General features: G+C 46.0%; 1 protein-coding gene across 1 annotated transcript in view; it reads left to right on the forward strand.

Moving 5' to 3' along the window:
- xpo4 (exportin 4) overlaps positions 1–24,465 on the forward strand; it is a 27,593-nt gene continuing 3,128 nt past the window's right edge. Inside the window, exons 1-18 of the mRNA XM_055505375.1 lie at positions 1–157; positions 1,923–2,028; positions 2,623–2,764; positions 2,978–3,116; positions 4,340–4,456; positions 4,550–4,702; positions 10,793–10,906; positions 16,723–16,880; positions 19,529–19,703; positions 20,054–20,230; positions 20,318–20,460; positions 20,555–20,700; positions 21,219–21,396; positions 22,343–22,502; positions 22,616–22,785; positions 22,882–23,056; positions 24,050–24,256; positions 24,374–24,460. Coding sequence (XP_055361350.1) covers positions 68–157; positions 1,923–2,028; positions 2,623–2,764; positions 2,978–3,116; positions 4,340–4,456; positions 4,550–4,702; positions 10,793–10,906; positions 16,723–16,880; positions 19,529–19,703; positions 20,054–20,230; positions 20,318–20,460; positions 20,555–20,700; positions 21,219–21,396; positions 22,343–22,502; positions 22,616–22,785; positions 22,882–23,056; positions 24,050–24,256; positions 24,374–24,460 — 2,637 coding nt within the window. The 5' untranslated portion in view covers positions 1–67. The remainder of the gene's footprint in view (positions 158–1,922; positions 2,029–2,622; positions 2,765–2,977; positions 3,117–4,339; positions 4,457–4,549; positions 4,703–10,792; positions 10,907–16,722; positions 16,881–19,528; positions 19,704–20,053; positions 20,231–20,317; positions 20,461–20,554; positions 20,701–21,218; positions 21,397–22,342; positions 22,503–22,615; positions 22,786–22,881; positions 23,057–24,049; positions 24,257–24,373; positions 24,461–24,465) is intronic.

The following is a 24,465-nucleotide window of genomic DNA, read 5'->3' on the forward strand; positions in this document are numbered from 1 at the left end:
TTGGACCGGGTTGAACCGGGTTGAACCCAGCCGGGTAGCAGCGCTGTAATCCCACAATGCAGAGCGCATGGCGCGTCATTGGAGAGGGACGATGATGGCGGCGGTCGGTGCACCAGAAGTGATCACACAGCTGGAAAGCGCTGCCAAAGTTTTAATGGTGAGAAACTCCGGCTTATTTTCCCGCCGCGGCGCAGAAGCGGGACGCGTCCCGACCCTGGCTCGGCTGTGGTTCGGCGCCTGCGTCCGCCGCTGCCCGCTTTTCGGTGAATGTGTTGAGCTGTGGCGACACGGGAGCGAGCGATGCGTGGCGCGGCGCGGCGCGGCGCCACGCACGTCTCCATCCCCGTGGGGTCCACTGCTCACCGGGTCCCTGCGTCCTCCCTCGGCCCCCCGCCGCCTCCACACATCCACCCGCGGGGGGCTGTTTGACGGCGGGGCCCGGTTTCCCGGGAACTTCGGCGGGTCGCGTCGCTGCCCGTTCAGCCGTTAGCGTGAGGTTTTACTACTGTGGAGACAGTTGCAGCTCCTCGGCGCTGCTGATCCACCCGGTTTGGCGCTTTAGCCGCACTGCACTGCCCAAAAACGCACATCAGCCTTAAAAGCTGGCCTCCCCCCATCTTGAACCCCCCACCCTCCACTGGCACCACCGGGTTGAACGGAACCGCTAGGCGCGAGGCTAACCGTGTGCGTGGGTCTGGGCTGGACGCGTTCGCTAGCTAGAACCCCGCCGTCGATGTGGGGCTTCAGCTAAACACAATAGACACCGGCTCTTAGTTTGAGGCCACTGGTGCAGAACGCCGCCCTTTTGGTAGATGAGATGCTTCACACGAGCTCTGTCTTCACGTGTTCGTCAGCACGTGACGGGGTCTCAGCTCTGCCCTGCTTGGGTTGGTGATGGATTCTGGTGGCCTGTTCTCAGGTTGATGGTCTCTGAGGTGGACGTGTGACAATCAGTTTATTAATATGTAACACCCCGTGCTCCACACAGCTGCTGTCTGTTCCATCGGTTCAGCAGCCTTGTACTGAAGGGCAGTAATTGATTTTATTGTTTATCAATGATCGTTTGACGTGTTGTTCACCACACTGTCCAGTCTGACGTAACGAGTCATGTCCTCTGTTCCGGGTCAAATGCGACACTTGGAGGCAGTGGATCTGTTTTAGTCCTAATGACTCTTTTGGTTCTGAACGCTCCACTTCAGTTGGCCGGTTACAACAAGCAAGACGTTACAGAGCGATTCTGCTTCCTGCTGTTACTGAGCGTTTGTTTAGTGAGTCTGCGTTCACAACAACAACACTGTTACATGTGTATTACTACAAGTAAAATATTATACAAACAAGCTAAATATGGGTTATTATATGATCCTTTTAGATATTATTGCCGTCTTCGGTTTGTCTATGTGCACGTTGGTATCTGATAAAAGGGTCTTTCTTTACTGCCTTCAGCTGCAGAGCTGCTTTTACTGCAATTAGGTCTGGAATGTGAACTTCCTGCTGAGCGATACTTCTCAATAAGAGCGTGTGTGTCTCTGTGTGTGTTGTGCTTTCACACTTTTAATTAAATGCATATTTGGAGTGTGATTGGTTTGCTCTGATTTAAAGTTTGCTGTTTACTTTGGATGATATAAGCCAGTAAATCTATTAAAATGGTCAAAGTTACCCAGCGGTCAGTGGTGATTCTACTAGAAGATGAATACAGAAAAGTTGATCAACTTTCTCAACTGACCACATGTTACATTGTATTAACCTGATGCTGTGCTTTGTTTAGGTTATTGAAAACTGTTGACTTCACCATCTGGAGCTCACATCTGGGCTCTGTTTCGCTACGGATTATTTCACTGCTTGAAACCTTAAAAACTGCAAACGAAACTCGACTTTGACAAAAGGGTCGTCTATAAATATTCACTTGTATTTATGCTTTAAAGGCACCGCCATCCATGGTCAGCACAGAACAGAGGCAGCATGCTGAACACATATTCCTATCCTTTAGGAAGTCTAAATCGCCTTTCGCTATCTGCAAGCACATCTTAGGTAAGCATTGATTTTTAACAGCCTGCATAGCCTGTTTCTAACCTACATGTTTTTTATAAATGCACAGAGTGGTTGTGTATCGCTCCAGCCGTGGTGCAGTAGTTAGCGTGTCGCGCTACTGTGGCCCAGGTCTTTGGCTCAGTCCCCTCAGTGAGGGGTTGCGTCAGGAAGGGCACCCAGCGTAAAAACCTGCCAAATCTATCATGCGGGCACCCGGCGACCCCTGACGGGATAAGTTGAAAGGAGTTACCTTTTTAGAGTGGTTGTATATAGTTTTCAGAGTTGCAGACATGTTGATGGTTAGTTGTTGAGTTTTTTCTCGAACCTTTTCCTGTTTTTTTATGTCAGTGGTATGGTCACACAGAGAAGAGATCAGCATAATAAAGCCTAATTCTGCCAGACTGAAATTGGTCAATGAAACAAGCAGTTATCTGATTATTTATCTCCAACTGTAGTAAAATCCCTTGAACATTATATTACAGTATAATTTCCAGATCCACTGTGGACCCAGATGAATGTTGTACGGTTGTGTCCTTTTCAGTTCTTCTCTGTATCCTCAGCTGTTTGATTACTAACGGCTCTGTCTTCCTCCAGAGACCAGTAAGGTGGACTATGTCCTGTTCCAGGCTGCCACCGCCATCATGGAGGCAGTGGTGCGGGAGTGGATCCTGCTGGAGAAGACCAGCATCGAGTCGCTTCGTGCATTCCTCCTCACCTATGTCTTACAGAGACCCAAGTAAGGAAACAATGGACCTTAATGAAACTGAGAACTGTAACGCCCTTTGATGGTGAAGAGCATAACACCAATATACATAAAGTACTGTTGTATAATCATTTTTTTAATATTCTGCATTCCTGTATGTTTGTTAAACTTGTACCGTATGTGTTGCATCACTTAAAGCGTCTCTGCATTAGGTTGAGTGATGTGTCTTTCCCCATGTACTTCCAGTCTACAGAAGTACGTGCGTGAACAGATCCTGTTGGCAGTAGCAGTCATTGTGAAGCGGGGCTCTTTAGACAAGTCCATCAACTGTAAAAGCATCTTTCAGGAAGTCGGACAGCTCATCAGCAGCGGGAACCCTGCAGTGGTGAGACTGAAAGACCTTCATTCATTAACGTGTAGCATTAGACATGCAGATCTTTAATTCATTGCTAATAAACAACAGGGTACGTTTGGATTGAAGGAGTGACTCCAGTGCTTGTTTTCCTCCACATACATTCAAGCATGAATAAATCTCTCCAAATTGTATTTTCATTAAGACATATGTTCAGTGTTTGGTCTAGTCTTGATGTTAGTTGTACTCAGACGAGTCCAATACATGAAGACAAACTCAGTATCTAAGAGAATGTATGCGCAATTTTAAAAACAAAACCGATTCTGATTCTGACATTCCTCCTCTGTCCTGTAGGGGGCGAGGTTTCCTTTGTTTCCTCAACCAAACCCCAAACCAGAAAAGGTCAACTGAGCCAAGGAGCACTGATTTCGTTTTAGTGTTTAAGACTAAACTCCCACAGCTATCACTTCTCTAAATGGTATTTATTGTACCTCAGCACCACAGAGGACAAAATACTGAAGGCGTCTTTTTACAATTAGTTTAATTTTTTGATGTTTCCTGGCAAACTCTCAAACATTGATTTTTACAGTACTGTTTCAATCAACATTCACTTAGAACATGTAATCTTGACACATTGATCAATTAATTCTTCTTAATCCAGTTTCAAATGTCTTGATGATTAATTGTTTATTACAGTTGAAGGCAGAGCATTTTTTTACATAAATTTGTGTGTATTAAGTTGTTGGCTTAGTGTTGCTGATGGTTTTCAGACCAGTGGTGTCGTGTTATTTCCCAGTTTCATACTAAATGCCTTCACTGTTAGTTAGTGCCAAGACAGCTAAGACTTGATGTTGTACAGGAAACAAGGCTGTTGGTTCACTGTTGGAGATCAGACTGTGAGATCAGACTGTGTCATCAGTAGAAGACTAAATGTTTGTCTAAAGATGTCATAGATGCTTCAGTTTTCTTAGCTCTTTATGAAGCTGTCTTGTCATCAACCTCAGTTTGGTTTAATGTTTTGCAGCTGCTTCGTCTGCTTCGTGCATCCAGTGTTCGTTAACAGTGAACTGAAAATCAATCTTCCTCCAGTTTTTTGGTTCTTGTTAATATTATTCATGTTAATATATTCTATATTCTAGTTAATATATATTCATGCTTTCCTCCTCAGTACTGTGTGCTGCTTCCTGCTCAGGGTTAACCTCAGCATACGTCTTGGTGTAACCTTTGCTCTTGTTGATCAACCCTCTCTGCTGCAGCAAACGCTGGCCTGCTCAATCTTGACCGCTCTGCTCAGCGAGTTCTCCAGCTCCAGTAAAACAAGCAGCATCGGCCTCAGCATGGAGTTTCATGGCAGCTGCAAGCGCCTGTTCCAGGTTTGTTCCCAGCCTCAACACCTGGAGAATGGAGATGGAGCTGAGCTTTTCTTCCATTTTTCTATTTCACTCCCATCACGTTCTCGCCTCCAGGAGGACGGCCTGCGTCAGATCTTCATGATGACAATGGAGGTGCTGCAGGAGTTCAGTCGAAGAGAAAACCTTAACGCCCAGATGTCGTCTGTGTTCCAGCGCTACCTGGCTCTGGCAAACCAGGTCCTCAGCTGGAACTTCCTTCCTCCAAATCATATCCTTTTTGTGACAGGCATGATTATGTTCTACACACAAAGGTCATGATCCTAAAGATGGTGATCTTCAACCACAGCTGTATCAACAGGTTAGTCTAAGTTATAAATATGATAGGAAATGTTAAATACAGTTTTTGTCACACTTGCAATTTCATGTTTCAATATTTGTTATTCTAAAAACAATAATTATTTATTAAAAGGGAAGTAAAGAAAGAATGTGAATGTTTAGTTTTATGACTGAAATGCAGTTGCAATGTCTGTAATCTGACCTCAGCCCCACAGTAATGTACCACAGTAATGGCTGTTTATAAAAATAAGACCAAGGTTTTAAAATGTTTGTGTAGGGACAATTTAAATGGGCATCCGGAGGCAGAAAGATGAGAATGCATTGTCCCATGATGCCTAATGAGTGTGGTGCTCTACGAGGAATGGCCAGGAATGCATACGCGTCTGTCAGCTTCACTTTGTAGTTCATCCGAATTATCTTAGCAGTTGGCCGCATTGTTGTGTGAACTTGGGCTCTTGTGTGTGTGTGTGTGTGTGTGTGTGTGTGTGTTCAGGCTCATTACCGCCTAAATCCCAACCAGCCTGGCATCCTATGGCCCGTCTAAGGGGATCTGGAGTGGCGCTTGCTGCCAGCCAGAGCCATGTATCACTTTCAAAGAGGTGTCTGTGCGTCCATCCCTGTGTCATTCCAGCAGCACACCACCCCCGCCTTGGCTTGTTGAGGCTCCCCTTGGTATGCCTGGCACTCTGCGTCTGATATGCGTGTGTTCTCAAAGACACGCTTTCAAGTCGGTCTCTCGTGTGTGCATCTAAGCTGCTGCACTCAGTCCGGTTTTAGAGTCGGGCACGCACTCTGGATGTTGCATTTATTTGATTTGTTTGTACAAGTCCAGCTGAAGGTGGGATGTTTATTTAAAAGATAATGGTACACAGACCAACCCTGGTTTTCTAGTTGTACTTTACCCACTGCTCATTACCTGGATCAGGTGTTTACAGTAACCACCTTGGCCACCTTTGACTTTAGTCTCTGATAACTGAAGAGTTCATCACAAAATCATTAGGTAAAGCTAAATGTAATTATACTTTATACTGTCACTAGTTGCATGTGAACATAGCTGCAGGATTCCTGTTTCCTGTTGAGTGCTCCCATATTTTGAATGATGATCTCAGGCAATAGAAGAAGCATATACATTTTGTTCTCCTTTAAATTCTGTGTGCACGCATACAAATGTCTGGGCTGTTGTTGAAAAGGAGAAGAGATTGATGAAGACCTCTGGGAGGCCTGAATGAGCATGGCCGCCTGTCTGCAAGTGTCACAACACGCCCTAGCCTTCGTGATGCGATGCCTGTATGGGCGTCGGGGGACTTCTCCTTAATTGCACGGCTGACAGCCGCTGCTTTTCTTGCACACGAACACGCGCTCTTAACCTGCTCACAGACCACTTCTAAAAGCCTCTCTCCATTAGATGAACTAAGCGGCATGCGTGTCATTTGTCCTCGTCGCCGTCTGAACCCAGGCTCTCTCTGGTGTCATGTGGTGGAGACACGCTCCTCGTGCGTTGTCCGACACCATGTCACTCCACACCGGGTTTGAATCCGGCCCCACCAGGCTCGTGGTCAGGCCTTGGGCCTGTGAGCGGCTGAGGGAGCTGCCTCAGTGATTCTGAACTGCCCACCTGGATACTTTTATGTTATTTAGGTGCCTTTGGCATGTGAGGGAATCTCCACTTTTATTTTTGTCAGTTTGTACTTGGTTAAGCAACAGTTTCCCGTTTTATTTCTCGCATCTGTTCCTCTCTTCACTCTGGAGGAATGCGTCGATTTCATGGTGCATCAGCTTCCTAAAGCTCAAGTTGTTTCCAATTAAAGCATGGCTTTCACCGCCTCTGACTCGAGTTGTATTCCAGGTAGATAAACCGCCGTGAGGGGAAGCTCACACTTTGCATTAGTGTGTTCTTGCCTCTTAAATTTAATGAAGCGTAACACATTTACTTCACAGAGCAACAGTGAAGCAGGGGACGACTACCCTTTGCCCAGGAGACGACTGTCAGCCCAAATCTAAGCCCTTGGTCAGTATTGTCATTAGATGTTCACAGGTCAGAATCCAGGCATGTGGCCCTTTTGTTAAAGTTAGGCTTAGAGCCATGAAAGCTGATGCTAAGTTTGCCTTGACCCTGCCCCTGAGGAAGAATCTTCAGCTACTGCTGTCTAAACACAGGCAGGAGGGAAGCTACGTCTGGGTGACATGCGGCTGGACATTCTCCTGGTGTGTGTGTGTGTGTGTGTGTGTGTGTGTGTGTGTGTGTGTGTGTGTGTGTGTGTGTGTGTGTGTGTGTGTGTGTGTGTGTGTGTGTGTGTGTGTGTGTGTGTGTGTGTGTGTGTGTGTGTGTGTGTGTGTGTGTGTGTGTGTGTGTGTGTGTGTGTGTGTGTGTGTGTGTGTGTGTGTGTGTGTGTGTGTGTGTGTGTGTGTGTGTGGATGGTAGGCCTTTATGCTTTGTCTCAGGTGGACTCATGCCTCACAGCGAGGGTTTGAATCTGCACATGGCATATAACATATAATTGATGTTCATTCACTACAGTGAGAACTAGTGACAACTGCTGTCTAAACAGATCAAGGCCAAACAGTAGAAATGGTAAAGGCAGGGGAGGGAGTGGGTGCCGGGCGAGGTATTCCCGGATTGTTATTCCACATGGCAAGGCTGCGGTGCAGACTTAAAGCAGGATATATCACTTAAACCCCACCACGCGCCTTAGCATAGCACTGCAGCCTCTGCGTGGCCACTGGCTAATGATCAGCCAGCTTTGCTGTTCAGTGAGGATCAACCGTGATAAATCGAGGATCCAGGGGAGGCCTGCTAATCCAGAATGCTTCAAAATAATGGTAGCAAATTTGAAATTGGTGTCTAAATGTTCTTTAGCTTTTTGAAAAATAGATTTGAAAAAGATTTGAAACTGAGTTATTGCTTGGTAGTTTATAGTCAACTCTGTTAGCGTGTGCTGGCTTGAGGTTCAAATTCAGAACCAGAAAAGCTGGATGGCCAAGTGTCTGCCACCGAAGACGTGGCCCTGGCTTTGATCAGCCCATCATAACTAGAACCAGAGTATGAAACTAAACCTGAAATGGTGTTTGATTCTCTGCCAGAGTGACGGGAGGATCACTCAAACCTTCCAGCAGCGCTTTAATTGGCATTAGATGCTAGTGGCTGGCGTTAATTAAGTAATTACTCTGTGTGTTTGTGGCTGCACATTTGGCAAATGTGTTTGGGAACCTTGGCTGTGTGAATCCTTTGTGGTCAGAGGTTTACATGGGTTGTGTATCTGGTGAGTTGAATGTGTTTGTGTGTCTGTTTATCTGTCAGTCTGTCTCGACTCGCCAGTGGAAAATTGACGTGTCACATTAGTTATTCGTGAGCCCGCTGGAAGGGTTGAGATGGCAGCAGGTGAGGTCTTTTAAAAACCCACCAAACCACAGCCCACATGTCCAAGTCACTCTGCATACATTACTCATCCTGGAGGCATGCGCACACACACACACACACACACACACACACACACACATGCACGCACGCACAGAGAGACAGACACACACACACACACACACACACGCACGCACGCACGCACAGAGAGACACACACACACACACACACACACACACAAGCACAGACACACATGCACGCACGCACGCACAGAGACACACACACATGCACGCACGCACAGACACACACTCACACACAAGCACAGACCCACACACACACGTCTTCTGGGGAGCAGGGTTCAGGTTGTAATTTTACTTGTCAACTCAAAGTACATTTTCCTCTAAACTAAAGCGTTCAAGCATTTTCTCTTTGAACACTTAAAGTCAGAAGTCGTTTAAATGAGTCGTTTTTTTTAAAGACACCACATAAAGAAAGTTTTATAGTTCAGAGAAGAAAATATGGTCTTTTTCCCAATAAATGAGTCGTCACAAGCGATTTATTTTATGTGTAGTCGTCTCCAGTATGACTTAAATTTCAGTTCTTGTTGTAGTTTTATTGTAAACAGGATATTTTAATTGTTCTGTTACTTGTGTTTGTGGTTAGTTTTGTAATTAAAAAACATTTTGGATTTTTTTTATACTCCAAGTGACAAATGTTCCTTAAACAGAAACACTTTTTAGCTGCATCATCTGCAAAACGTATTCTATAAATTGCATGTTTGAACGTTGACACAAAATTCATCCAAATATAACCAATTAACAGGTTAGATTATTTTTGTTAACGACTTGACTACTACTTTGTGTAACTCGATTTAAGTTGCTGACACCTAAACAAATTCCTGTGAATTTATGGTTGTTATTATGTTGGTGTCACAGACCGTGAGACCCAGTTTATGGCTTAGTCTGGTTATGTTAAATAGCCATCTATGCAGTAGATGTGTGGTTATCATTCCTGTGGTCGGTTGTTAGTTTTCTTGTGACCACATGACCTCTAGGAGGGTTTTGGTTGGTCATGAAGGTGGTGGAGGAGACGCTGCAGAATCAGTCGGCCTCACGATCTGTCTCTGTCTGCGTTCATGGTGCTTTTTATTCAGTCCTGTGAATGTGGCATCGTTACAGTAAAGGCTTGGAGTCACGCTCATATTGTATCTCCCTTACATTTCTCACTCCCTTTTCTAATCTGTTTTAGGAAGGTTCAGTTAGCGCTCCTCCGCTCCACAAGCACTATTTTTAACAGAGCCTAAAAGCCGACGCTGGATGAACGCACAGACCCTCAGACAGGTGCCAACTTTTGTGCCGAAAAGTGTGTTGTGGTGGGGTGTGTGCATGGGGAGTGACTGCGGGCTGGTGTCGGAGGAATGCGTGACCTCGCAGGCCTCTGCTGCTGTTTGGCTTTGATCAGACATTCCTCTGGAAGGTTCCTCCTCTGCTGTCACCATGCAGCGGGGCAGTGATACAGCTCGCGTTTGTAATTTACCGGAGACGTTTTCAAAAAATATATCTTTGGTTATGAAGGCGCCTTCGTCATGGGACTTCTAAAAAGGACCTGATATAATCCTAAGTGGGACTGAAAGTGTTTCCTCAATAATAAACATAGGGTGGAATTATCACCTTTTTGACAGCAGAGGTTACAACCTAGTGAGTAGAGTCAATGAATGTTCTTTGAGCGCCCAGATTGATTTTTTTTTTTTTTTGCCAACAGGTAAACACTTTAGCTTTAGCACTTTTTATTTTGAGATGAGCAGGAAAAGTTGTTTCTGTGTAGATTATGCTGTGTTGTACAATGCTGACACAAAAGCCGAATTTAGGGAGGTGGAAGGAGTCTGAAAATAATTGTTCCTGATGAGCTGAGGAAAAGCGTGGGGTGGGTGTGTTTGGGAGGACTGAATAAGGACAGGAAGTGTTGAGGCTTTGTAGGGCACCGTGTGTTGTGGTCTGGTGTAAAAGCTTGTTGTTGGTTCACAGAACGTCTGATAAAGTGTGTGTTTGTTGGGGCATGAGAAAAAGTATTGAGTGGGCAAAGTCTGCAAAGCGGTCAACAGGGAAAAGATGAGGGAGCGAGCGATTGGCCGAGGAGGCAGAGGGGAGTGTTCCAGGGCAGCAAGGAGTCTCCGGGACGTCTTGTAGAGGAGTGGACAGAGAGGCAGAGCCGTGCAGAGCCTCGCTTGGCTGCAGCGAGTGTCCCATGTGTTTTTAAGATCTGGAGGAAGCAGAGAGAGAGCGGTTAGGAAGAAAGCTGAGCGGGCGACCGAGAACAGGAGAGGGTGTCGGCGAGTCAGGATAAAGCAGAGCGTGGACGACGGTGAGAACGCAGGGAAGTTTTCTTGTGGGCTCAAACCAGGGCAAGTGAAACGCTGACTCAGGAGGGAGAGACACAAAGCTGTAAAAGAGGAGAGGGTGAGAAAATAAAAGCAACACAATAAAGAGGGACAGTTAATGAGAGGGAGCGGTGTTTAAGTGACTAACAAGACAAAACCAAAGACTCCAACACACAGACCAAAATACCCACGAGAGGATCTTAGTGACAGGAGCTGGTGCTTGTCGCTGCTCCTCCTCCTCCTCTGCCTCCTCTTCATGCTGCTGTTGGCCTTAACTGGCAGTGGGTCACTGGGGCGCCACTACATCGCCATGTTCGAAGCCACGCAGAACGTGACGCTCAAGCCCACGGAGAACTGGAGGGAAGCGCTGCTGGACACCCGCGTCATGGACCTCTTCTTCACGGTGAGTGTCCGTCACTGGGCTAATGCTCCGCTGCTGAAAAGCCCAGGCAGCCTAGTGGAGCCTTATCCATTAGGTTGATGCTCAGATTTGATTCACCCACGTCGTTGTTTTCTTGTCTCTCTCCTCTTCTTTTCCGTTCTTTTCGTCTCTAGATGTTTTTCTATGCTTTGCTCAGCGACCGTTTGCGTTTTTACGTCGAGGCTGAGGAGCCTCACTTGACTTTGTGTTTCTGGCGCAAGCGGCGCCTTGACTTCTTCTGTGGCTTTCTCCAACGCACCATTAAGCCGATTTATGACTGCTTTTGAGCGGGGTCGTGTTATTGTGTTGCTGTCCAGAGGACCGCCCGGTGAAGTAGATGTGTATTTTTGTGCAGTGACTTGTGTGTGTGAGGAGGCGGCCCACGCTGGCGAGGCAAACGGCGTGGAGAGGAAGTGTGGAACAAACTGGTCAGCTCCTCTCCTGCCAGATACTGAGCAGCTACGCTCTGCCTTTGGCCTCTACCTGTTACTACCTCCTCCACCCACAGTATCTTCTCCACCAACACCTTCTGTGATGTAGTTTAGTCAGATGCAGGAGCAGAAGCTGCTGTTGAAGTCTCACGTTGCTGTTGGTGTTTCTTGTGCCCGTCGGTCGGTCCCTTTAATTCTTCAGGCTGCCAGGGATTTTCCCTGATGCCAAATCCAGCTGCTGGAGCCTCTATGTTCGTAGCCAGATTATTGATACTGATTTGGGCAGAAAAGTGATTATTGAATTTAAGGATTAACATGAGAGTCAGTGTGCGGTCAGGTGGGTGAGAAGCTGACGGCTTCCAAAAAATGTTTCACAATAACGTGGTGTTTATTTCCGTTTCTTTGTTTCTGTAGAACATGTTGGTTATTTGTTTTGTTGACCACATCTGTTATAAAATGACAACAGACCAAACAGTACAAGCGTATATTTTTTATCAAATCTAAATATGCTTCACTTTTGATCAACTCACAGTTTAACTTTTCTTGTTTATCATCTCTGCTGATTGTGGGACCAGTGTTTTCTTAAAGCAGAGGTTAATTATGTCATTTCTTTACTTCGCTGCCTGATGATCTTTCAAATTTAAGCATTTTTACGCAGCTGGAAAAGTTCTGAGTCTGATTGTCATCAGTGAATCCACATGCACCAATAACTGTAATTGGCTCAGGACAGTGGTTGTAATCAGAGGTTTGATAAAGCCTCACACAGGCCTAATCAAGGCTCTGATTGGCCAATTGCAGCAGTTTGGCATGAATAAAAATGTTTGCCAATTTTTGCTCGGTTCTCTTTGCAGTTGGAATCTGCGTGATGCGTTTTGTGCTGGTTTCAGTTTTCAGAGCCCTCGTCTCATCTCTCGCTCTGGTATTTCTAGTAGCTCAACTGTTTGTTATTGTAGGGCTGCTGTGTGTCAGCTGCGTGTGCTCCAACATCCTTCTGCTTGTGTTGTGTCGGCGCATATAAGTCTCAGGCAGTATTTGTTTCTGCACAGATTTATGCTTTGTTTCCGTGTGTGTGCATGTGTGTGTGTTTATTCAACACACGGGCTCCTCTGCTGTCTCAGCTGCTGCGTCTCTTCAGCTGTGAGGGTTAACGGGCTCGGGCCAGGATGAGTGTGAGGAGGGGGTGCTCAGACACGCGCCATCAGGGTCACAGGATTAGAGCAGGGCCCCAGGATTAGGAGCCCCTGTTAACAAACACAGTAACACACACACACACACACACACACACACACACACACAGTCTCCGTCCCTCTGTGGGTGGATACCTGTCAGTCTCCCATTAACTGGCTCCAGCTCTGCCTCACTGACAGACAGGAGACTCGTCTGTTGCGACAGCCAGCATGTTTGACCGCTGATCTTAAATACGCTATTAATTAGTGTTTATTACAACCTGGATCCAACATGTAAATATTACCAGTAAGAGTTACATGTGGTCACAGTAAATTTGCAGATTTCATATTTCGCTGCAGAAATGGTGCATTACTTTGTGCATATCTTGTTTTTGTCTGTGGGTTGTGTGACATGGGAAACGCTGCACAGATAGAGATAATTATAGATTCCACTAAATGCCCTACAATAAGTCAGACACTAGACTTGAGATTCAAAAACCTAATTCCAGGGAAAACATAATTTTAACTGTTTGGAACCAAGACCTATGATGGTGGTGAAGGAAATCAGAGACATTTATTTAACGCTGTTGTTACTTAATGACTGTGTATAAATCTTAAACTTGCTTTTTTAGCAAATAAGATTAAAACAACTAAGCAGCCAGATCAATTAAAAGCCACCGTCTCTGTGGGGCCTCTCGTATCTGAATGACAAAGCAAGCACTTGTTTTAGAAAATTAACTCAATAATTATGCAGCATTTTCATTGGTGATGAGATCCTCCAGAGTGTCATTCAGACTCCCGCGGGTTCTGATAGAAAAGCACTCATCCACTTCAGCCGGTGACAGCTACACAGCTCTCAGATTTAGGGGTGATTGCAGATGGAGGACGTGTGAGGGATGGAGAGAAATAAAACTGGGAGATGAAGCGAAGGAGAAAGCAAAGTGAAAATGGAACAAGAGGTGAAAGAAAGGAAATGGATAAATGCGTAATTTTACGGCGGAGACAGAAGATGGAACAATTTGAAGGCGAGTGAATGTGGATGTCATTTTAAGGAGAGTGCGTTTGGAGATAAATGGACCATGGGAGATTGAAAAGGAAGAAGACCATGGTGATTGTTGGCCTCCTTCAAAATAAGCCCTTGATTTCGTTTCTTTTTCATCACCTTGTGATCACAGTGCACGTCCCCTGATCCGAACCGCTTCACAAACGGCACAGACAAAGGCGGCGTCTGCAGCTCCGACCTCAGCTGTGTGTTTTCCTGTGTTTGTTTCTCTGGGGTTCCAGTTTCAGGTTCGCTCTTTATTACAGAGCAGCAGCAATTTGTCATCTGGTTTATATCATTGTATCAGACATGTGCACATACACACCAGCAGCATGCTGTGTGGATCACAATGTTAAACTCACCCACCCGCTCGTTCACATCTATAAACAGCCTTGTGCACAAACACATTCTACGCAGTCACGTCCTTCTTTCTGCAGATACGAGTCTTACTTACATGGAGAAACCATGAGCAGACACTTGCACTCATGTTGACAGAAGTGCTGCAGTCATGGACAATGGGCACAATGTTTGTCTGAAAACTGAAGGATCGTTTTCAAGATATTGTAAAATATGTGAGAAAGGGCAAAAAGGTCTCTTTCATCCACCGCTACTAAAGCGGTGGATGAAAAGGAAGACTTTCAGTATTGGATTAACTAGTTTCCCTGAAAGAGTGAAACGTGTACTAATTAATAAATTTACTGTAGACAAAAATAAATGAGTCTAATTTCCAGGATTTTACAGTAACCAGTGCTGCTGCTTTGAAATGACATCCGTTGATATAAAACACAAACCTCCCTCTTACAGACTGAGTGTGGGTGCAGGGAGCGCCGAGGCTGCAGCACAGGCCTGCAGGCACACAGTAACCTAATCTGACAGACAAAAGGCAGAGAGAGCGAGAGGATGATGGTGCAAAAGAGCAAGCGGAAGACAATAAGTTGGAAGTAAAGTGTTGATGGAAAGCTGAGCCTCTGAGCCCCAGGGAAACAGACACCAGGCTTTGTCTCCTTCTATAAATATCATTCCTCATTCTTCCTGCTTTCTCTCTCCCTCATTCTTCTTCTTTACTTTCACCCTTGTAAAATCCTGCTGCTTCTTATTAAACCGACATCCTCTGTGTCAACCAAAATGTGTGGACTTGTTCAGGTTGGATGGAACTGAACAGATTTTTCCTTCTCTCTCTGAAAATAAACCATACGAACCATCATGTGGCCATATCTGCTCTTTTCCATGAGTCATTAATAAGCTGCTCTCTTCAGCCTTTGACAGCTTCTACAGTCTGCAAGTCATCAGGGGTTTTGACACAGGTTAGCAAAGCTCAGTGTAAAAATAAGGCCCCTAACATTAGAAGCCTCTCGTTGGAGCGGCTGCTCCAATAATTCAGTGGAGGCTGTTTTGATGCTACCTGCACGAAGTCTGATGTAGAAATGTACTCCCTTCATTAGCACTTGGTTTTTATTGTCACGCTCTCTGCTCGCACTGGAAGAAGCAGTAACGTCAGCTGCCAAGACAAACACAATAAGCAGCAAATTAGCAAGCGAAGAGCGGCGCTGATACCAAACCCACTGATTAAAAACCTGGTGACATTTGATCAGCGTTCCCAAAATGCTTCATATTGTTGTATCTTGTTCTCTCTTCCACCCGCTGTGTATCTCTAACTATAGTCAGACTCAAGGAGACTGGCATTACTGGCATCGCATGGATCAGTCACTGGTGCAGCTGTTTGGTCCTTGCGCTGCCTCTCCCCCCTCCTGCTCTCGCTTGCTTTCCCATTACCCTCCTCCTCCTCCTCCTCCTCCTCCTCCTCCTCTCACGTCCCCGCGCTGAGCTCTTCCAGAGGATGACTTCACGCTCTGGAAGAGCGCAGCGGCAGCAGAGACCAGGGAAGCTTCTCTGCTTTAGCAGCTGATATCTCGTCCCACCGGTGTGGACTCCAGCACAACGGGCAGCTCTGCTGGAGATCAGACGAGGACGGTGGTGGAGGAGCTGCAGGAGGGAATTCTGGGACAGGAACCTGGAGGGTTTGAGAGGGAGGCGAAAAGTTTGATCTCTTTTGCAACTGGGCCATGTGGTGGCGAAGTGTGTGGAGCCGGTGAAGCAACGCTCACTCTGGACCAAGAGGATGACACTTGAGGAGACCGGAGGAGGAGAACAGGGAAGCGGGACTGAGCGGAGCTCCTCGGCTCGCGGGACGCCTGCAGTGGAGCGAGCGTCAGTGGAGACACATGTTGCCGTGCGGCTGTGATGCCTCCCGGCGCTGACGCTGCCGTCAGACTGCACCGCGTGCACGGTTCCTACCAGCGATGTGTCGTCTCCGTCAGTGCGACGGCTCAGCACAAGCGAACCCCCAAACGCTGGATCGGGTCTGAGGAGACTGTCCGTCGGGAGCTGGAGCCCTGCTCTGCGGGTGTGCGTGCGCGGCTCTGTGGGCTCAGTCACTGACTGTTTGCGGCTGAGGTCACTGTCTGAAGGCAGACGAGCCCAAAATCTGTTCCCCATTTTGCTGCGCCTCCCTTTGCTGGGTAGTGGTTCCACCAGTGAGTATGAATCCCATCAGACATCAGCTTGTTTCATGGCAGTGAGAGGACTGACAGGTTTTAGGTGCACGACTGTGTCTTTGTGGTTCACCTGAATTAGAATGATTTGTGACGAACCTGAGGATCACGGCCAACGCTTTTCAGCAGCCTAACGTGAACCAGTGGGCGATAAATCCCTTCTTGTCTCAGGGTCTGAGGTCGTAAATTGCAGAGTTTACTTCTGTTTTTAAATGTAAAAGGTTTTTTCCTGTCTGTATGAATTAACAGGCTTCAAATGCACATTTAAATATCTAATTAAGTTGCTTTTCTTGAACAGCATTAAAAATGATTGCCAAAATAAAATCGGTTCAGTTTTATCTCTACCTCAATTACCTCAGTTCATGTTTTGATATTTTTTTTATTGAAATGAAGCACATTTATCATTTTTATTTATTTATTGTTGGACAGAAAAAAATTAATAATTGCTGCGGTTTTTCTCTTGGTCTTAAAATGCACACATTCCACATCCCTTCCTGTTTTCCCAGTGCCCTCACTGGAATGTCCTGCTGCTTACTGCTGTCAGGTGCTTTTACCGGGTGATAAGTTCCCACTTTCTCACTTTTTCATCTGATCCTCTCGCCTTCAGGTACACAGGAAGATCCGGGAGGACTCGGACATGGCCCAGGACTCCCTGCAGTGCCTGGCCCAGCTCGCATCCATGCATGGACCCGTCTTCCCGGACGAGAACGCCCAGGTGTCGTACCTGGCTCACCTGGTGGAGGGTCTGCTGGGCATGATCAACGGGTAGGGGTCACACGTGCATTCAGTGATGGACACGACTGGAGCCTGTCCACTTGTGTTAAAGGGGCTGTGCAGAATAGAAATCACCTCAGTTGAGAATATTGCTTTGTTTTACAGCAGCAGTTTAAATTAAATTTAATTAACCTTTTTAGTCATATTGAATTTCCTTCATACATTTCATTTAAAATGACCTGATTTTACAATCTGATTAATTTCTACTAGAGTGAAACCAGGCTTTAGAAATGGTGAATGGGACAGATTCAGATCTGCAACTTAAAAGCTGCTTCCCGCAGATTTGGGGGCTGTTACACACCCACTCCACCAAATTAGCCTTTCCTTTCCTAGATGATTGTTATTGTGCAGGGATACATTAAAAATGCTTTCAAGCTGCAGTTTTACGTCAGCTGTTGTGTTTTTATTATTACTCGACATTCTCATTGAAGCTGTTTATCTTTTACTGGTATCTCAAGGATTTCTTGTTCTTAAAACTCAGAGACTCAGACTCAGCAAGTGATGAAGGCCAACGAGTGACTCACACTGTGACATTTGTGTTTTATTTACAGGAAGCAGTTGCTTGTTGAGTCTATTTTTTAAACGGCCTTTGATTGTAGCATCTGTACGCTCGATGGGAATCCGGCTGCAGGGCAAACAACTTGTCCTCCAGTTCAGTAACAATATGGTTGATCTGGAACTTTTCCACTGTCCTCTAAAATTAACTTGATGTGAATGTGGATCAAATGATGCTGTAGGAACACTGTAGATACCGAGTAGCTCTGTGATCCAGTGTAGAGCTGCAATTATTTGACTATTGACAATTCAAGCTGAAACATCTGCGAGTTTAATGAATCTGAACCAATTAAAACACAACAATCACCACAATGTTCAATACAACTTTATTTCCTTTCAAGTAGCCTGGACTTCATCTGGTGACATCTGGTGACAGCGATTCCATAATTTATGTTGATTCCTTATAAATAGTATTATCTGGTTCTTTCATTCAGATAAAACGTGGATACATCAATATTTAATTTTTAAAATTAAAAGTTAAAAAAGCGAAAAAAGTAAAATTAAATATTTATACATTAATAAAAATGAAATGTAGTTTTCAGCATACTCATATTCAGTCAGTGATACAGTATAATATAATTAGCTGTATTAGCTGTGACACCTGTGTGTTTCCCGTCCCGGCCCATTTATCCTCACGTTCTCCTTCTTCCACTGCAGCTGTTCTGTCACATCCTGCAGCGACGTCGCGTTGTGGTTTGAATCAGAGCAGCCTCTGTCCAGCGCCGCCGCCAGCTCTGCGTCGGGCCGCTGTAGCCGACTCGTATACGTTAACTGGACCGGTTTGCTCCGTGATTCATCGGCGCTTGACTGCATCCGTGTGAATGGGTGCAGGCAGGTGCTCGGCTCTGAGGACAGCGAGCCGGGGGCCTCGCGTGTGCTTCTTGTCTCTCTTGCTTGTTAGCAGAGGTCATGTGGAGAAACGGAGCTTGTGATCTTGTGCTGAGACACATTACGGGCTGCGTCGGCCTGTAGCAGGTCTCAGAGGAAGCTATTGATCGCGCCGGCGTGTGGTGCCGGGAATCGGTGCATTCAGGCGTTTCTAGCAGCAACAGGAGACGTTATCCAGCTACACAGGCTAAAAAACAAACAAATACAGCTGCTGAGTAGATAATGCCTTACTTTTATCACATCACATGCTATTTGTCACATTCTCTGCTCCTTCATTACTTTATGTTTCCAAATGTACATTTTCAGCTTTAAATATTCTTGAATTAAACTAAATTCCTGTGCGTATTTTTCTGTGCACAGTGTTCTGGTAAATGACCATCTAAGCCATGAGCTCATCCTTATGTGTGTGTCAGACGTCAACAAGTACAGTAGAAGTGTTTTCTATTAATTTGTGGTTGGGACTGTAGTCGGTGTGGTTCTGATTTGAATTAAGCATCTGTGCTGTATGTTCGTGTTTACCGTACTCTACCATGTGATAGTGGGTGGGGGTCTCACACCCCCCGCTCCCCTGCTCTGTCTGTAATCACCTATTCTGGGGGCTTTTTCCAGTTGCCTCATCGGAAAACCATGCAGAGAGGGACGGCCGATCCGCAGCGATTGAACAGTTCTGCTCGCAATTTAACTCTGTCCAATGGGGCTCGGGTCTCACTCTGTTCCTCTCCGACGGGGAACTGTGTCGACATGAACACAACACATACATCTGTAATAGCTTTACTTCCACATTGCTCTGAAAGCATGTTTTGGGTAGTGTCTGGATATTTCCAGCCTGGTTTGTGTTTGGTCTTTGCGCTGCCTGCTCACGGCGTTGTTCTGTAGTACATGGTTTTTATTTCAGGGATATTTGCATTGTCGTGTATTTTACAACCTTGCAGAGCCAGGTTGTAAATAACCTCAGATGCAGTTTTAAAGGCCTGCTCTGGGTCAAGTTGCTCACAAGCTGTGGTTCAATGGAGGATCAAGCTGTGGATCAATCTTCAATCCTGTTTCCGAATCTCATTCACTAAAGAGTGACGCATATTTTGCCCTCACTCTGTACTGTGGTGTGTTTTTATTTACTTTGTTGGCTCAATTTTCCCTCAGTCCGAGTTATTTGGATTCAGATCACAGATCTTATCTTATGCTTTTTACATTCCCAGGATTGAGATCGAGGACTCGGAGGCAGTTGGCATCTCCAATATCATCTCCAACCTTATCACCATGTTCCCACGAAGTATTTTAACGGCCCTGCCCAGCGACCTCTTCACCTCCTTCATTAACAGCCTCACGCTGCTCACCTGCTCATTCGGACGCAGCGCTGCGCTGGAGGAGGTGGTGAGTAACATCTGCCTCCATCTCTCAGATCATTTACGCTTCGTTACTCTTTTTTTTTTATCTTCTTAACTAAACATATGTTATTTATTAAGGTGGATATTTTTGAGACAGATCTAGTTATGCAGCCACATTTTGTTCACGTCAGTCTAAGATCGGGTGGAATTCAGGCGTTGGCTTTTTTTTAACGTCCCTGGGACAGAATCATGAAGGAAATTAGTCCAGAGTCCCTGGTCCACTATGGTAAAATGCACCCGTGGGTGGGTGGGATGGGAGTCGTCTGTAAATCAGTGTGTAGTTTTTTTCTCCCTGCTGCCTCTGGCTGCGTTTAAATCAGCTGTGTCCTTCCTCAGCTGGATAAAGACGACATGGTTTACATGGAGGCCTACGACAAACTGCTGGAGTCGTGGCTGACGCTCGTTCAGGACGAGGAGCATTTTCCTCGTGGTTGTTTTGTCCAGCCAGCAATCCAGGTCTTCAACTCGTACATTCAGTGTCACCTTGCAGCTCCTGACGGCACGCGCAACCTGGTGAGTGTTTGAACCCAGCTTTACTTGGTACCATTTATGTAATATGTGCATCATGTTTAACTGTGAGACATCATCTCCCGCTGACAGTCGGTGAACGGCATCGTATCCCATGACGAGGAGGAGATCAATGAGCTGCAGGAGGACGACAGAGAGCTGTTCTCAGACCAGCTGTCCAGCATCGGCATGCTGGGCCGCGTGGCTGCTGATCACTGCATCCCCCTGCTCACGAGGTAAATCGTGTCTTGCTCTATGTGACCTCAGCTGTTGGAGAAGCCGTGTTCTCGATATCGATACTGACATTTCCCCTCTGACCTCACCCCACAGTCTGTTGGAGGACCGGGTGACACGGCTGCATGGTCAGCTCCAGAGAACACAGCAGCACCTCATGGCCTCATCTGACCCCGGATCAGTGGACCGCAAAGTACTGGACGACCTCTATGAGGACATCCACTGGCTTATACTGGTCTCAGGTCAGCAGGAGGACAAAACAGAACTTGTTACCACTTCCTGGATGAACCTGCATAGCATTACTTCATATAGTGCCGATTACTCATGGTTTCCATGAAAACCCTTAAAAACAAATGTTTAATTGTCTTAAAATAAGGATACTGTAAAACATTATGATCTATGTCTAATAAAGCAGAATATGGTTTATATTCAAGTTTAGTTCATTTATTTGTGAACAGTGTGAACCATCTCCACCCGGTTCTGTCTTGGTTAAAATATGTTTCTGAACCACCATCATTACAGAACAGTATTTTAGCAGGCTGGGCAATTCTCACATGAGGAAATCCTTTGAAAACTAAAATTCTATTACTATATTATATTTATTTATTTATTTACTACTTTATTTATTCATTATCTATTAAATATGTTTTAGAAATTACAAAGTGATTAATGGTCAGATGTGCTGCTGCTGAATTTATTTTAGTCTGTCTATAACAAATCAGGATGCCCACTTAAAATCCTTTGTTCATTTCCTATCCAGGTTATCTGTTAGCAGACGATCCTCAGGGTGAAACACCCCTGATCCCCACTGAGGTGATGGAGTTTTCCATTAAACATTCGACGGAGGTGGACATCAACACGACGCTGCAGATCCTGGGCTCGCCGGGGGAGAAGGCCTCGTCCATACCAGGCTGCAACCGCACAGACTCAGTCATCAGGTGGGTTCTGAAAAACAACCTTTCAAATCATCTATTAGCATGAAAAAATGTTTTTTTTAATTTTTTTTATTTGTGTCATCACTACTCGTGTCTGTTGTACAATGTGACACAACATTGGTACAAAGTGATGTGTGTGAATACACACGCACCCAGGTTGTTGTTGTTATTGTCTGAATTGTGGTGAACCTTGTGCGATTTCAGTCCTGCTAGACTTCACGCTGGAGGCTGCTGTGTTCGAAGGCAATCATGTATGAATGTTTGTGCAGAGAATTGCAGCGACGACAATAGACAGTCACAGGCAGCGATATTGTGTGCTGAAGGTCATGGAGCCCCTGTGTTTTCTGGATTGTTCAGCGTGTGTTTGCGCGTGCAGGCCGATGGCAGTAATAACAGCAGGCTGCAGGGACGAGTGGCTGAGGGCATCAGGTTTCCTAATGGCAGGCAGACGACCCCGGCTCCACAAATGTCAGCGTGGTTTTGTTTTCTGCAAACAATGTGGAACTGTGCACTCAGGGAGGCGTCGCCATAAGCTGCTCTAAGCTCTCTGTCCTTTGTACTGTGTGTGTGTGTGTGTGTGTGTGTGTGTGTGTGTGTGTGTGTGTGTGTGTGTGAGTTAATTTATCATCGTGGCAGCAAGACTTTGCTCATTTTGTTTTACAGTAGCTCAGTAGTTGCCCAAAGTCAAAAGTCTTTGTCAGAGTGTAATATCAGAATTAGAAAAAACTTTATTTCCAGGTCCTGTAGACAGTCAGCTGTAATTTGCTGTTCTTATGATATTGGCCAGTTTTAATTCATATACAGGACTTTTCCCTTGTTTAATTTAACTACAGTGTTTAATCAAGGAGGAACTGAGCTATACTGCATACCTCATCATAAACCACAGGCTGAGCATCATTCTTGTCTATTGTACATTAATCCAGACGCCCTCGCTCCTTCTTTGGTGCAGGTTGCTGTCGGCTGTGTTGCGGACGTCAGAGGTGGAGTCCAGAGCAACCAGAGCCAGTCTGACGGAGCTGCTGAGCCCACAGATGGGGAAGGACATCGTGTGGTTCCTCAGACGCTGGGCTAAGACGTACCTGCTGGTGGACGAGAAGCTCTACGAGCAGGTGTGACCCCAAATGCTGATATCTGCCCATCCAGCCCGGTCACTAACTATCAGAGTAACAAACATGGGTTAAGTAACAGCATCCGTCCGTCTCATCTTTTCATCTTTCTTCAGATCAGCATCCCCCTGAGCACAGCGTTTGGTGCGGACACAGAGGGCTCCCAGTGGATTGTGGGGTATCTTCTGGAGAAGGTGATAAACAACTTGTCTGTGTGGAGCTCAGAGACTGAGCTGGCCAATGACACGGTGGAGCTGCTGGTGACGCTGGTCGAAAGGAGGGAGAGGTGAGTTAAGAACTATGATTGATTGATTGAATGAATGAATTCACAGACTCCCCTTTGGGATTCAAGGTGCTTTATTATTTGTTCTCGTCTGTTCAGGGCAAACATCGTGGTGCAGTGTGAGAGCTGGTGGAGCCTGGCGAAGCAGTTTGCCAGCCGCAGCCCTCCCCTTCATCTGCTGTCCAGCTCCGTACAGAGGTCTCTGATGAAGGCTCTGGTCCTCGGAGGCTTCGCACACATGGAGTCTGACACTAAACAGCAGTACTGGGCCGAGGTAACGTAAAAATAAAATAAAAGAGCAGCTGAATACGTGATTCCAGTTTATCATCATTGTTCCTGTGTGTGTGTGTGTGTGTGTGTGTGTGTGTGTGTGTGTGTGTGTGTGTGTGTGTGTGTGTGTGTGTGTGTGTGTGTGTGTGTGTGTGTTTATATATAGAGCCCATAACATAGAATAAGTAATAAACGCATTAATTGAACCGTATGCATCTTAGTATATAACTAATAGTAGTGTCTGACATGCACACTATTAGACGCTCCTCACCCTCTCTGCAGCTGCACAGGTCCTTTAACAAGGCCCGTAAAATACATATTAAATTTTATAAGAGGAGCAGAAGGAAAAATAACAAGTTATTTGTTTCTTTAGCTGTAATTAAAATTTTATTTAGGTTTATTACAACTTATTATATACAACTATTTTTGACACAGATAAAGTTGATTCCTGGGACCAGCAGGAACCAGTAGGAACAATAGACCATTGCATGATCAGACAGACTATAAATACACACACTGACCAGGCCTGAACAGAGTGAACGTAGGACTCGCGCAGTGTTTGGGTAGTAGCTGGTGCAGATAAAAAGAAAACCCTTGGATCATTTCTGTGAGTTAGTTAGACAGAAAACAGAACAGAAGCATCTGTTGTGTTGAGGTTGATCGAGCCTCACAGACTGCAGTCAGATGCGAGGATAAGGAGTGATGGAGGCGGTAGATAATATTCCCTGGTGGAGTCTGTCTCCCGTGTGTGTATAACATGATCCTGGAGGTCTCTGTCTTAATAGGCTGACAGTAGTAAATGGGGGGTGCAAAGCCACAGCGACTCCACAGTAATTACGGGTGGGGGTGAGCGAGGCTGCAGCTGCTGGCTGCCACAGCTGCTCAGTGTGAACTTGGATGACACGGATGGAGGAGGAAGAGCAGAGATGGAGCCAGCGACTGATCAACCACCTCAGCAGGAATAGAATCTTGAATGTAATGGATTCTGCTCCCGCAGGTGCTTCATCCTCTGCAGCAGCGCTTCCTCAACCTCATCAACCAGGAGAACTTCGCCCAGATCAGCCAGGAGGAAGCCGTCAAGCAGGAAATCGTGGCCACGCTGGAGGCGCTGTGCGGCATCGCAGAGGCCACGCAGATCGACAACGTGGCCTCGCTCTTTTCTTTCCTCATGGACTTCCTGTCCAGCTGCATCGGCCTCATGGAGGTGAGGAGCGGAGCGGAGCGGAGCACGCTGTGCAGACATTTGATAAGCTGAAAACTTGGACAGTGTGAAGGTTGTAAAGAAAAAAAGAGTTGATGAGCTTTTGTGTCTTGGGCTCAGGTTTACAGCAACACACCTGAAACAATCAACCTCATTATTGAGGTGTTTGTGGAAGTGGCTCACAAACAGATCTGCTACCTGGGGGAGGTGAG

The sequence above is a fragment of the Betta splendens genome, chromosome 21 (assembly GCF_900634795.4).
Source record: "Betta splendens chromosome 21, fBetSpl5.4, whole genome shotgun sequence".
Lineage (NCBI taxonomy): Eukaryota > Metazoa > Chordata > Actinopteri > Anabantiformes > Osphronemidae > Betta > Betta splendens.